We start from the raw sequence: 13,518 nt of genomic DNA, 5'->3' as shown, positions 1-13,518 counted from the left end.
TCCCTTTTCTTTGGTAAAGATGGCATGAGTGACAGCGGAGTTCAGTGGTGTCCAGTAGCCAAGTTTAGGGATCATGGTTGAATTGGTGTTTCTACCTTATTGACTGGGGTCCCATGGACTATTGCTGAGTTTGACTGGTTCACTTCAATCCCTACCCATTTTAGAATATACCAACCAGGTGGCCATGTGGAGACCCTCCATGACTGACAATGTCCTCTGCAATCTGGGAGCTGCCCACCAGCCTACTCAGCCTCCTGCATCTCTTCCTCAGTCATGCTAAATGGCTGTACTGCCTGCAATGCCAAGCTTTCTCTTGCTCCTGTTTGTTCCCCTTGCCTGGGACACTCTTACTGTGTGTCCTGTGCCAATATATCCTTCAGGTTTCAACTTAATGCCACTTCCTCCAGGAGAAGGGAAGGAGGCCTTCCCTGCTGACCCTTGGACTGTCAGGTCTCCCTTCTTGGAGTTCCAGTCATGCTTGGGCTTCCCCCATCATTACTAACACACAGTGTATTGTATTTACAAAATGTAGGAAAGGATGATAAATCAAAAAAGGGGTAAATATGTGGTAATACAACTACTGCTTGAATAACGTCTTGTGGGGTTAAAAAAAAAAAAAAGAAAAGAAAAGCCTAAATTATACTGCAGCTGTAACTGGAAGAGGTAATTATTCCTTTCCCAAATCCCAGCACTGGTACCTTGTAGACACCCAGTAAATTCTTATTAAATAAATGAGAGCACATGATTTGTTCAGAGAACTATCTTCCTCCCTGCTCTTTGCACTCCAAGGTCAAGGATGCTTAGGGGAGATGGGAATCCCATCATGGTAGACAGATTCCCTATCTCTTGGTCAGACTTTCAGGGAAGGGGAAAGAAAAGCTGACAGTCCCATGGAGGAATAAGGTCAGCTCTGGAGTTGCCATTTCATTGTCCATTATTGCTCAGGGGCTTTCCCCCCATGTAGAAATCCTGAGCTGCCATACATGGTTCCAAAGAAGGAGGGAACCCAGTGACCTGCCACCTCTTCTCTAAGGATTGCTCCCAAGAAAAGTGAAAAGTGGGACAAGATTTCAACACAGACATCTGCCCAGGAAAATTACTAGTTGTTTCCAGGGCATGTAATCCTCTGCTGCCTCCATTTAGCTTCCATTTGGAATAACCAACCTCTCAATGTCTTTAGAAAGTCAGCATGGTTGCTTTGGAGATGGAACAGACCCATAGATGTGACGGATACCTGATTTTTCCCAGCTCCAATCTCATGTCTGTTAGGGATTATGCTGTTTTGAAGCCGTTATGTACCCCAGAAAAGGCCATGTTCTTTTAATCCATTCCTGTGGTGTAGACCTATTGTAGGTGGTACCTTTTGGTTAGATTATTTCAATTGAGATGTGACCCAACCCATCCAAGGTGGGTCTTAATCCCTTTATTAGAGTCCTTTATGAGAGGATAAAAGGCAGAAAAAGCCCAGAGAGCTCAGAGAGAAAAGCCCCAGAGGAGCTAAGAGAGGACCCACAGAAGCTTAGAGAAGAGGCCACTGGAACCAGGAGCTGAAAGCAAAGAAACCCAGGAGCAAAGGATCAGCTGATGCCGGCCTTGTGCCTTGCTATCTGACAGAGGAACCCTGGACGCCAGTGGCCTTTCTTCAGAGAAGGTATCATCCTGTTGATGCCTTAATTTGGACATTTTCATGGCCTTAGAGTTGTAACTTGTAAGCTAATAAATCCCCACTGTTAAAAACTGACCCATTTCTGGTATATTTCATTTTCGTCACTTTAGCAAACTGAAACAGGGATCAAGCTAGTTTCCCACAAGATTTTAGTGATTTGGCTGGCCTTTCAGTGATGTAACAACTATGATTTCTTGAGATTATAATACCTACAAGTCAGTAGATAGGCATTATTATCCCCATTTCATCAGTCAGGACATTGAGACTCCAAGAGTTAAATGGCTTAACCAAGGTCATCCAGCTATTATGTGGTAAAATGGGGATTCGACCAAGGCCTGTCTGGCTCCAAAGCCCCTGCTTCACTATGGCCCTCATTTGCCAAGAAGTTGCCAGGAAGCTGAGACTCAGCCATCCCAAAAGGAAGAGCTGGGCAAAAGCAAACAGCCACATTCACCACTCACTGCAGTATGGTTTCTCCTCAGCTGTGTCAAAGAATGCTTTAGTCACAGGAGGGTCTTTCTCTCTTAAATAGTCTTTCCAGTTATCAGCATAATAGCCTATAAAACAAAAGGAAAAGTATAATATTAACATGTATTATGTAAATGTAAAAGCAATTGGGGAGATAGTGACAACTGTGAGGTTAACTACAACCACCAACACTGAGACAACTGGCCCTGCCTCCCTCACAATCCTCCACGATGTTTCACTGTTCCTTCTTAATTGATAGCTTATTTGTTTGTGGCCATATTTTAAAAAGACTTTAAGCCTGCTTTGCTATCCTTAAAGTCCATTTTAGTATTCTTTTATTGTACCCTTTTTCTCTCTGACCCAGCCCATACCCTGCCCTTAAGCTTATGCTTCCAGTAATAACACCCATTTGTGCATGACCAGATTTACCCAGCATACTAGATCCATCCCAATCATTAAGTCATGCCTTGCCCCTGCTCCAGGATAAGACATTTCTATCATCAAGGACCAACCTCTCTAAACACAATCTGTTCCAGCAGATTTACTATGTCACCAAAAATGAGTGAGCCAAAATCCAACAAGTGGACACATTAATATTTTTTGCTTTAGATTTTTAAAAGAAATATATCATAGGTACAGTTCAACTTTCCTTATGAAGGCCGGTACATATCTTTCCCATCCAGTTGTTATACTCTTTGTGAACTATATAGAGTATTAATTTCTGTAAGTGAACCTGTTCTTCTGCAATTTGCTTGTTAATTCAATGTAATGTTACAGAGGTTATTGCAAGACAATACATGCACCTTTAGTTCATTCATTTTAACTGTTATTAACAACAGGGCCACCAAGGCAGGTGTACCCCCAGCACCTACCACATCTCTCTGGCTGACTCTACCTGCTGGTGCTTGCCAAAGGTCCCACCATGGCTTTTCCCCCTTTCCACTAACATTACATCACCCAGCCCTTGTTCTCTGTTGCAGGGGTGGAATAGTGGGTGGTGGCACATGCTAGTATGTTCTAAAAATAAGGCTGATGTTTTTCAGTAATACATTCATTTTCTAAATTATAACAGATCAGGGTTATACCTAAAATTAGTCTTGCAAAGCATGGTGCTTTTTGAAGAACCACAATTGGGCCCCTAAATAGCAGAGAACCTGACTTGCCATGTGACTATGTCACCAAGCATGTGAATGTCATTCTTCCTGTCTGTGCCTGCAGGAAATGTAGTTGGATGCATTCCCATGGGGCCTCTCCCTATTCTCTGTGTCCCCCACCCCCGACCCCCAACAGTGGCCTCCAGATTCTGATATAATTGCTCTGTGGTGGGGTCCAAGGCATCAGTATTCTTTAAAACTCCCCTGGAGAGTCTAATGCACGATAGATTCACTAGTCTATAACACACTCTGATGTTAATGTACAGTTTCCTTTTGGGAATCACTAGAAAATTCCATGGCCATCCAATTTCAAAGTCCTCAACACCTAGACTATTTCTGCTAACCCTTAGCAACCATCCAAGCCACCTCCACAATATCTATTACACACCCAAATCCATAAGTGCACAACAGCCAGAGTGTGGAGTGAGGGCATTTGCAGTCGTGGCTTGATGGAAGGGAATCACTCTGCAAGGCTCAAGGAGGCAGGAGGATCTCTGGCTCACTGCGGCCCCTCCCTAAGCAGAGAGATTGTGTATATAGAGGGGTGAGTTTTCATGGAAGCAGTTAGGTTGGGTGACAGGCCTGGCTCGGCTTGGAAACTCTTCTGGAAACTTCTTTTTTGTGCTAGAATAGAGTATCCAGGGAGGTTGCACTACCTTCAGGATGAAATGCTATTCAGATTGCTCTCTAACACTATTTATTATTAGGAGATGCCAGAGTAGTTCACCGAAGAAATTGGCTAGCAAAAGTTGACTTAACAGATTTTTTAAAAAGCATACAATACCCAGGTCCATTTTTAGACAGTGAAATGGTGCTGAGATGCTCTTTGGTCAACAATGGGGGAGATTCATGGTTGGCTTACCAAGAAGGGGGCAGGACTCCTTTTGTGGTATGCCGCAGCTGACACACTTGCCGTTCCTGTAATCCCGGTAGGAATCACAGGGGTATGCAGTGATAGCACAGCTTTCTCTCAGGGAAGAAAGGTACAGGTACACGGACCTCTGGTGGTCACATTTAAAATACTGCATTCCTTAGTTGTAAAAGGAAGGATTAAAGAGTAGAGCATTTGAAGAATTTAATAATAGTACATCATATATTTGTACACACATACACAATTCATCACTGCTATATGCTGGGCACTACTTCCAGTGCGAACGTCTTCAGTGTTCTTGATTCATTTAATCCTTATAAAAACCCATAGCTACGAATTCATGCTGGCAAGTGACAGGAGAAAAGATGAAATCAGATTAGGATTGTGGCAAGAAGGAAAGCAAATGCATTTTAATTAAAGGCCTTGATTGTTCCTTTAGCAGTTGAGGCGTCTTTCATTGCCATCCAGTGTGTTTGATCCCCAGATCACCTGCATCATAATCAGGCCTGTAAAAATAGAGTTCAGGTCCACCCCCAGAGACTTTCGGTTCACTAGTTCTGAGGGAACTCAGGAATCAGCATTCTGATAAATGCTCACCACCATGTTATTCTGAAGCATATAAAAGCCTGGAAGCCCCTAGTCTAATTTTGCAGACTGAGTGGGTGATATGCCTGCTGGTCAGATGGACAGCCACCTGTGGGGTGATGGTGTCTGAGCCAAACAGTTCACTTCCCTGGGGCATGGATGATCATGAGGGAGCACAGAACTCTTTATCACCATGGCAAAGCACAATCATTAATTAACTCCTCTTTATTATGACACAAAAGTTGAGAGAATGGTATATAAAGAACCCTCATGTACATATCACTCCTGCTTCAATTATTATCAACCTCACGGTTCTTATTTCACCTGCCCCCTAGCTTTGTGTTTTTATAAAATATCCATTCTCTGTTAAATAGCACCATTAAATCTAATCAAGTACTATCTTCTATGTTAAGTAGAGTAACTTTGACTCTCTTTTTGCCTATCTTGTTCACTGCTGTGGCTCCAAGTCCCAGAACAATGCCAGGCACATGGCAGATTATTAATAAATAGTTGTTGAATGAATGAATAAATTCAACCCCTAGCCAGTTCTGCTGTATGCTGAAACCCCTCTGTCTTTTTTTCTGCTTGTGACTTTAACTAGGAGTCTAGTTACTATGCACTTCCTCAATGTATTACTGTTCAGCACTGATAATCTCAATGACTGCCAAAGGTCGAGAGAGAGAGAATTTCTGATTCCTGCCACATTTTTCACGCATGTCAAAGCAGGGTATGGGGCAGGACAGAGCTCAGGCAGGCAACCAAGGGAGATGTGGGGCATAATTGCTAGATGTAGGGCACCATTGGAAAGTTCCACTGCCCTGTGGCTCCCAAATGCTGTTTCTGGATGGTGCTGGTCTGTGACAAAGTTTTTACTGATTTGCAGCAAACTGAGAAAAACATGGATGAAATAGTGAGTTTTTCATTAAGCTAAGCATATTGAATTTCAAGCTATTCCTGTTCTGGCTTTATATCCTTTCTTTGGTATGTGTATATTTGTTAAAATTGTCCTTTATTTTATGAAATGATGGTGACAACAAATGTATTTTTGTGGTTTTTTAAAAAAAACTCATTACTTGGCAAATCAAGTATCCCAAATTTGCTTTCTCCTTACAGCAGCTGCATAAAAAAGTATACCTCCAAGGGTGAGGAACTCTCTAAATGAGTATGGACTGTTTGACGTAATCCACTGCATATGAGGTCAGTTAGAATTGGTGTCAGTTCTCCCCTCCTATTCTCAGGGTGATATTTGAAGTCAGAAAAGTAGATAAAATATTTAAAGAAGAAAGACTGTGAAGAGAAAATCAGACCTGTGACCTGAGAGCCAGAGAAGGAGGAGGGGTCTTTGAAGAGTTAAAGTAGTGTCAGAAGGGTCACCTGAAGTCACAGAATACAATCATTAATAATTAGATTCCTTCACGTAGATGTACCATAATTCATTTAATAATTTTCCTATTTTTGGACATTTAGATTATTTCTAAAACTTTCTTATAAATAATGGTTTGTTGAACATCTCTACACACTTAGTCTTGTCCACGCTTTCCATTATTTCTCTAGGGGAGATTCCCGGAAGTGAAATTTCTAGGTAAAAGACATACCTTTTTGAGAGAGAGTGATAATTCATAATAGCTTTTAGCTGTATAGTTATGGCTTTTAAAAGTTAATATTTGACTTACAATTCTTAATTTATATTTTATATTATCATTTCTATCTTCTCAGGAAATTTTGTTTTCTATTTATAAAACCATTCCATGTAGAATAATAACAGATTTTTAAAATATGCCATGTTTTAAACAACTATTTTACAGAATATAAAGTATCTGCACTTACCGCCAAATATTGTTTTGGGGCAACCAGGTTGATCCAATCCTCCATTTGGGTAGAAGTCTATATTTCCTAATGGTTCTTTGTAGCCCAGTGCTAAAAGAGAACACACTATGCTTTCATACTGCTTTGGACTCTTCATATCTCACAGCTCATTTACCGTTAGGATATAGGCAGGGATTATATTATTATTGTTCCAGTTATACCTACCTAAATGTTTTTCCCAAAGTTACGTAGCTAGTTAGTAGCTATAAAGCAATGCTTTCCAACATGACCATGAAGATTTTAATGGAATTTATTTCCAAAAACTTAAGGGAGATTGATCACTCATTCATTACAAGGCTGAGAAAATGATATGTTTCTTTATGTTTGGCTGGAATCCTTCCTGAACCTTTTATTGCATTTCTATACATCTTTAATGAATAAGAAACAGGAAAAATGAATTCTTACTTAAATAAAAATTACTTAAGAGGCAAAAATCTTTAAAAGTTGGGATCCATGATGGTAAACAGACTGGAAACACTTCTGAAAAATGGAATCTCAAAAAAAAAAAGTATGATATATTTTATAACTCCTTATTTTCTTTCACCATGTAACACTGAAACAATCAGTAAAATGCTTGATTAAAAATGATTTACATATACACATAATACACATGTGTATATATATCTATATGACATTATGGTAATAGCTATTATATCTTGAGAACCTACATGTGTCTGTGGGCACATTCTTAGGTGCTTTACCCACCTTCTGACTTTCACAATGTCTGTAAATGCCCTTCAGGAAGTTCAGATGAAGTAACTTAAAAATGAAGATACTGAGGCTCAGACAAGTTAAGGAGCTCACAAGACACCACTAGAAAGAGCAAAACCTGATTCTCCTGACTGCAAAACTAAGACTTTCTCTCCAAGAATAAAAAAATAAGTTGCTCAGTTCCATCAAGCATTGAAATGGCTTTGTAATTCTGCATTTAAGTAATATACTGCTTTGCAAACTCTATTGTAAGACTGCAACTGTTTCACATGGGAAAGTTTTTTCTAAGGCCAACAATTGCTGAATACAACACCAGAGGGCCCATGATAGGTGCCCAAGCATTTTCCAGGTATTTGTATCAGGAAGAGGATGTACAATTAAATGACTGCTCTGTCCCCCCAGCCCTCAATTTGCTATTCCAGCTCTTCTCCCAGACATCTTGAACATCACCCCAAACCTTGTGACCTATACCTAACCCCAGATATGAAATCAGCACCATGAAAGATAGAAAAGGCCAGGAAGACCCTCAGAAAGCTAGAGAGAGCTATAGGTGGTCTAGAATTTCTCTGTGTGGAGAGACACACTTGAATATGTCTTTCAGTTTAAAGAAATTATGAGAAAGAACCAACAAAAACAGGAAGGCAAACATCCCAACCTATTTGCACATATGGAAACATTTGTCCACATGGTGTGTAAATCAACGTGTTCTGATTGGGCACAGTGGTCATTTTAAAAATAAGACTAGATGATGGGAAAATCATCCCCATTCCAAAAAGAACTCCTGGGTGCCTGCATTAAACCAGCTTCCTTTCAACAATTCTGTAGATTTGGAGCCCTGCCCGGTAGGAAAAGTGGAAATCCGGAGGAGCCTGATGTGCCCCTACATGACGATGCCCCCAGGGGAAGAGTCTGGGAGGTCACTGACCCACAAGGACAGGAATGTTACCGTCAGTGTCGGAATGGATGACGTCCACGAACTGCGCGTCGCCGGGATCTAATCTGTCCTGGGGAGGTCTCCCGTTGAATAAAGGGCCTGCAGGGTCGAGACCTGGAAGGAAAACGGAGTTGGCCTGGCAGCCCCACGCCATGAGTCACCTGCAGCCAAGCTTGTGATCTCTCCCCACGAGGCTGGCTCCCAGGCTGCACTCACGTTCCCATCCTGCTTTGTCAAGATTCCTTTCCACGGCCCTGCAGCCTTTTCCCACAGTGGAGATGGCTGCCCTGGCAGTGCCCACTAAGAACTACCTCCAGACCCCAAAAGGATGCGTATCAGTGTGAGCATAACAGCAGGGTGTGCACACACATATGGGAGCAGGACGGACAGCGGACACTACCCTCAGGGAAAAGGCAGCCAAGGGTGCATGAGGTGCTATACTCATCTTTATCCCGTTTTAGATGATCCAGAAAACCCACTCAGCCCTTTCTTCTTAGTGCCAATCAAACTCCTTTATGTTCATTTGGCATTTTATGGTTTTAAATCTTATTCTTAGGACTAGTTCATTTGATCCTCATCACAAGCCTATAAGGGAGGCAAGGTAGCTATTATTATTCCCATTTTACAAATGAGCTGAGGTTCAGGGAGAAGAAATATCTTGACCAGAGCCACAAGCCTCGCGATGCAGCCGCCTCTACTGTTGAGCTCTTGGTTTCACTCCACTGAGTTTGGCAAGCTTGGCAGGAAAGGGCAAAACTCACCAGGCAGGCCAGATTTCGAAAAGGGAAATAGAGTGGGTGTCAGTCCCTGTGGAATCAACCCACCCCGTAAATGCCTGCACTGATTTCTTATCCTTGGTCAGTGTTAGCTGGGTATTCTTCACCCTCACTGTGAAACAGCTGGAAAAACAGATGAGCAGCTCCCATGATGTTGTAACACAAAGTAATAATTTTAAAGTAAAAATAAAAATGAAAAAGCCACAAGCTCAAAAAGATCTTGCGTGATGGAGACCTAGCTGGAGTGAAGAAGTTTTCAAGGAATGGCTCCCATGAAGTTTTTATCTATGAATGTCATTTTAGATGATAGCTCCCATCCCCTGGTTTCATATATATGAGAGACAGCATCTTTGTCTTTACTTTACTGCTTCTAACTTCTATCTTTCCATTTCTTCTCTCCCAACACTCTTTTGTCTCCTTAGGGGCATTTCTTTATCTGCCTCCTTTCTTTTTCTGTGTCCTCCTGAGCCTTTCTTCCTCTTCTGTCTACTTCCAACTGAAACTGATGTGTGAGGAGGTGGATCAACACCCAGTACCTAAGCCCACAGGATATTCTCAACACAACAGGAGAAACTCGCAATTTCAGAAAGAATTTGCTGAGTTAGCCTCTGTCTCCCCACATGAGACAGTACCACTCCTGCCAAAGAAAATTAACAGTGAGAGCCCCAATTGATAGCAGCCTCTAGAAACATGGCCAATAAATCAGCTTGCTACATAATGTGCAAACCAGGGCCACCTTGAGTGTAACGGGGGTGCTACTAATAATTATACCAGGACAAAAGACACAGGCAGGCAGACTTAGATGTATGACCACCTTAGTGACAAGCCATAGCAAATGATCAGCTTACAATATCAGCCAAAAATTACATATAAGGTGCCCTAAAAAGCTGGATACTCTGTGTGGACAGAGCACATTGGAGATAGACTGATGTGGTGTGAAGTCCCACATCTGGTATTAACCAGCCATGTGACCTTAGGCAGTTTATTTTACTTCTCTGAAGCTCAGTTTCATTATCCATTAAATAGAGATAGATTAACACCTACTTCAGGAGGCTTATAAAATGACACCTGAATCTGAATAAAAAAAATTATGATTATTACAGAATAAAAATAGACAAATGGAGCTCTCTCTTATTGCTCTAAGATCACCAGAGAAGTGTCTAGAGAGTAATCCTTGGCCTTTTGGCAGCATTAACTAGTTTGAAAATTTGATGAAAACTGTGGACTTCTCCCCAGGACAGGCATCCAACATTTTGCATGCAATTTCAGGGGCCTCTTAATTCCCATCCCCCCAGTCACCAGGAACTCTCTAAGGCAGTGCTGTTCAGTAGAATTATAACATGAGCCACATATGTAACTTAAAATTTTCTAGCAGCCACTTTAGATAGTAAAATGAAACAGGAAAAATTAATTTTAATACTACATTTTATTTAACTCACTATATCCAACATATCCTCATTTAATCATGTAATCAATATTTAAAATTTGAGATATTTTACACTGTGTTTTTGCACTTAATCTTTGAAATCCTATGTGTATTTTGCTCTTATACCACATCTCAATTGGGACCAGCCACATTTCAAGTGCTCAGTAATCACTTGTGGCCAGTGGCTTCTGTATTGGACAATGTGGCTCTAAAATTTCTTAAAGGGTGGTGTAAGACCATGTGCATCTTCTGGTTAAAAATATAGACTCCTCAACCCCATCCCTGGAGATTCCAATTCAGAAAGTTGGCATTGTAACCAGCACTCCAGGGTGACTTTTATACACACTTAAGTTTGAGAATCAAATTTTAGTGTAATATCAGATGATCAAGGTACTCAAAATATTTTTCCATTCATTCCTCCTCAATCATCTTCTGTTGAAGAAGTTAATGAGAAGTAAAGCCAGAAGAGGTTTCAGGAGAGGAAGAGCAAAAGAATGGGCAGAGGAAACAAGGGAAACAGACAAGAAGAAGCAACCATTAAGGCTTAGATAATTAACAGGCAGAACCATCTAATTCTTGGGAGTTGAGGTGGCACGCTCACTGAGCCCACCTAGGCTAGGCAGTGGAAGGCAAGTGGGGAGGGGAAATGCTTTACCCATGAAGCTGCTCTAGGAGACAGTTGAGGTTAACTATGGGCCTCACAGAGGACGAGGACTCAGAAAAATATGCAGAAGTCAGTAGAGGCAGAAAATTGAGGCCTTGGCACATTGGCTGAGTCCAGGCCACAAGCAGGGCCACATGGGCCCAGAGTAGAAGGAAGGCTGGCCTGGGGAATGCCTGTGGTCAGAGAGCAGGATACAATGCAGTTCACATCCAAAGTAGCTGTGTGGAAGGGGCGAAAGTGGGGCACAGATAGAATAAGGCGGTGATGGACTGGAGCCTGCCAGCACTGGCAATGGAGAGCCGATCTTGCTCATCTCCTTGGCCAGTGATGTGAGGTTAGTAGCTTAAAATCAGCCATGGTGGAAGTTTTTATACCATAGAAATCAGCAAATGCTACAGATCCAGGCTTTTATTTAGATAGCAAGTTGGCTTTCCAGCACACTACTGGGAATAGTTTCATCTGCCATAAGAGGAACTCCCAATACAGAAGGGAGATTCAAGCTATGTTTCCTTTAAGCTTGAGGGAAAACGAGATTTTTAACTAGTAAGGACACATTGCTTTCTAAAACATAATAATAATACTTTCAAAAATTAAAAGGAACTTTGCAGGTAAATAGTAGGCAGGTAAATAAGATGAGGGCAGCCTTGGTCTTTGGGGTGAAAGAAAAAATCATCAGGACTAGAGGAGATGCCAGCTAATGTAGTGTGTGTGTGTGCATGCGTGCATGCGTGAGTGTGTGTGTGTGTATGTGTAAGAGAGAGAGAGAGAAGCAAATGACTTGCCTATTGCTACCTGTCATATTAAGCAGCATGTTCAGACTTATGGCCCTAAAGCTTACCTTCCAACTATGGTAGGTTTGAATCATTTACCTCACCCATCCCTCCATCTATTTCTACCTTCTAGATTCCCTGGGTTTAAAATAGCTACCTCAATAGGAGGATGGATTCCAGGGAAGATATCAATGGGAGAAGCCTTCAGTCTCTGAAAGAGAAAGCCTTCTTCAGCCCTTTGTTTGTAGCTGTGGAAAGTTACTAAAGCATTAGGCAAGAGAACCCAGCAAGGAAACTTTTGTATGGCGTTTGACCTGCTGTGTTTCTGAGTGTTTTCATTCAGTTTTGGCCCGAAAGCTGATAGTTAGAGAATAAAGCCCAACCATAAAAAACCCCATCTCATTTTCCTTTTATGAGACTCCAGTTATTCCTGGGGACTGAAGGGTATGGGGTATGTAGTTAAAGCTGTCCTAGATTAAATGAAAGGAGGAAGACCATCTGCTTGGGGCACAGAGATCAAATCCCCATGCGACACAACTGTTTTTCCAAGCCTTAGGAGAAACGAAGTCACCACCAATCTTTTCTTTGGCATTTTACAAAGTGCTTTGTACATATTTTGTTTTCTGAAACCCAAGGTCAGTATTATTATGATCCTCCGTATGCCCAAGAGAATACACATTCAGAGAGGTTAAGTAATTGGAAGTGCTGGCTTTGGACCCAAGGACACGGAGTGCCTGCTTAGTGCTCCCCCAGTCAACACTCTGCCCAGGCTGGCTACCTCGTGTTCAGTCACAGGAACCTTACCTGTAATTCTCCCCAGTTGCCCATTGTACATTTCTCCAACAAACCCAGATATGTGGGCTCCTAGACTTACTCCAACCATGTAAATGTTGTCCAGAGAAGTGCCGTCTGCCTGGAATTTCAAGCATTATAAATTGTGAGGGGCCAAGAAATTGACATTTGGAGAAATATCCTAGCTGCTGACTTTGGAGAAGCATTTCTTAGCACCATTCATCCATTATCTTATTTAAATGTCACGACCCCCCTGCAAGGTCTTTCCTCCCACCCTCCCTGGGGCTTATTCAGACTTGCAAAATGGTCCCCCTGCTCATTGCAGAAACCACTTGGCTGTAAAATCTCCAGGCTCGCCAGTTTCAATTTGGCCTACAGTCATCTAAGAGAATGTCTCTCTTACCAACATTTGGTCAATAAATTCCTTCAAGACTTGTGCCACTTTTCTCGTCTTCTTGGAGGCATGGGTATATATTAAAGTTGTAGCTCCTCGATTCCAGTCAACCACAACCACGTTCATGTCTTCTATAAAGAGCAACCCCTCTACTAAGTCCCCCATCCAAACTGGAGCAGAGCCCGTTGGCCTGAATCCATGGATGATGAAGGTGGTTTTCTTGGTCACATTTAAGTTCCCGAAAGCTGTGGAGTTGATGGCTTGTGCACAGGTCAGGTTTTTCCTTGTGTAAAGCATCAGTTTCACGTTCAGTCCTGTGCCAACCACTGCACTGTGAAAGCCCAGTCTGGTGAACTCAGAACATGCTTCATCTGTGTCTGAAAATAAAAATTGGATGGCATGATGACAGTTATTTCCTTGGTTGAGAATCAGGCAAGAATG

The 13,518-nt window shown here is 41.9% G+C and overlaps 1 protein-coding gene across 1 annotated transcript in view; it reads right to left on the bottom strand.

Moving 5' to 3' along the window:
- The window catches only part of LIPH (lipase H), a 50,644-nt gene that overhangs the window by 13,486 nt on the left and 23,640 nt on the right, over window positions 1-13,518 (bottom strand). Inside the window, exons 2-7 of the mRNA XM_037839034.1 lie at window positions 13,087-13,454; window positions 12,696-12,804; window positions 8,268-8,369; window positions 6,572-6,661; window positions 4,151-4,318; window positions 2,128-2,223 (exon numbers count right to left, since the gene is read on the bottom strand). Coding sequence (XP_037694962.1) covers window positions 2,128-2,223; window positions 4,151-4,318; window positions 6,572-6,661; window positions 8,268-8,369; window positions 12,696-12,804; window positions 13,087-13,454 — 933 coding nt within the window. The remainder of the gene's footprint in view (window positions 1-2,127; window positions 2,224-4,150; window positions 4,319-6,571; window positions 6,662-8,267; window positions 8,370-12,695; window positions 12,805-13,086; window positions 13,455-13,518) is intronic.

The sequence above is a fragment of the Choloepus didactylus genome, chromosome 1, assembly GCF_015220235.1.
Source record: "Choloepus didactylus isolate mChoDid1 chromosome 1, mChoDid1.pri, whole genome shotgun sequence".
Lineage (NCBI taxonomy): Eukaryota > Metazoa > Chordata > Mammalia > Pilosa > Megalonychidae > Choloepus > Choloepus didactylus.
This window is presented reverse-complemented; position numbering and strand designations above follow the sequence as displayed.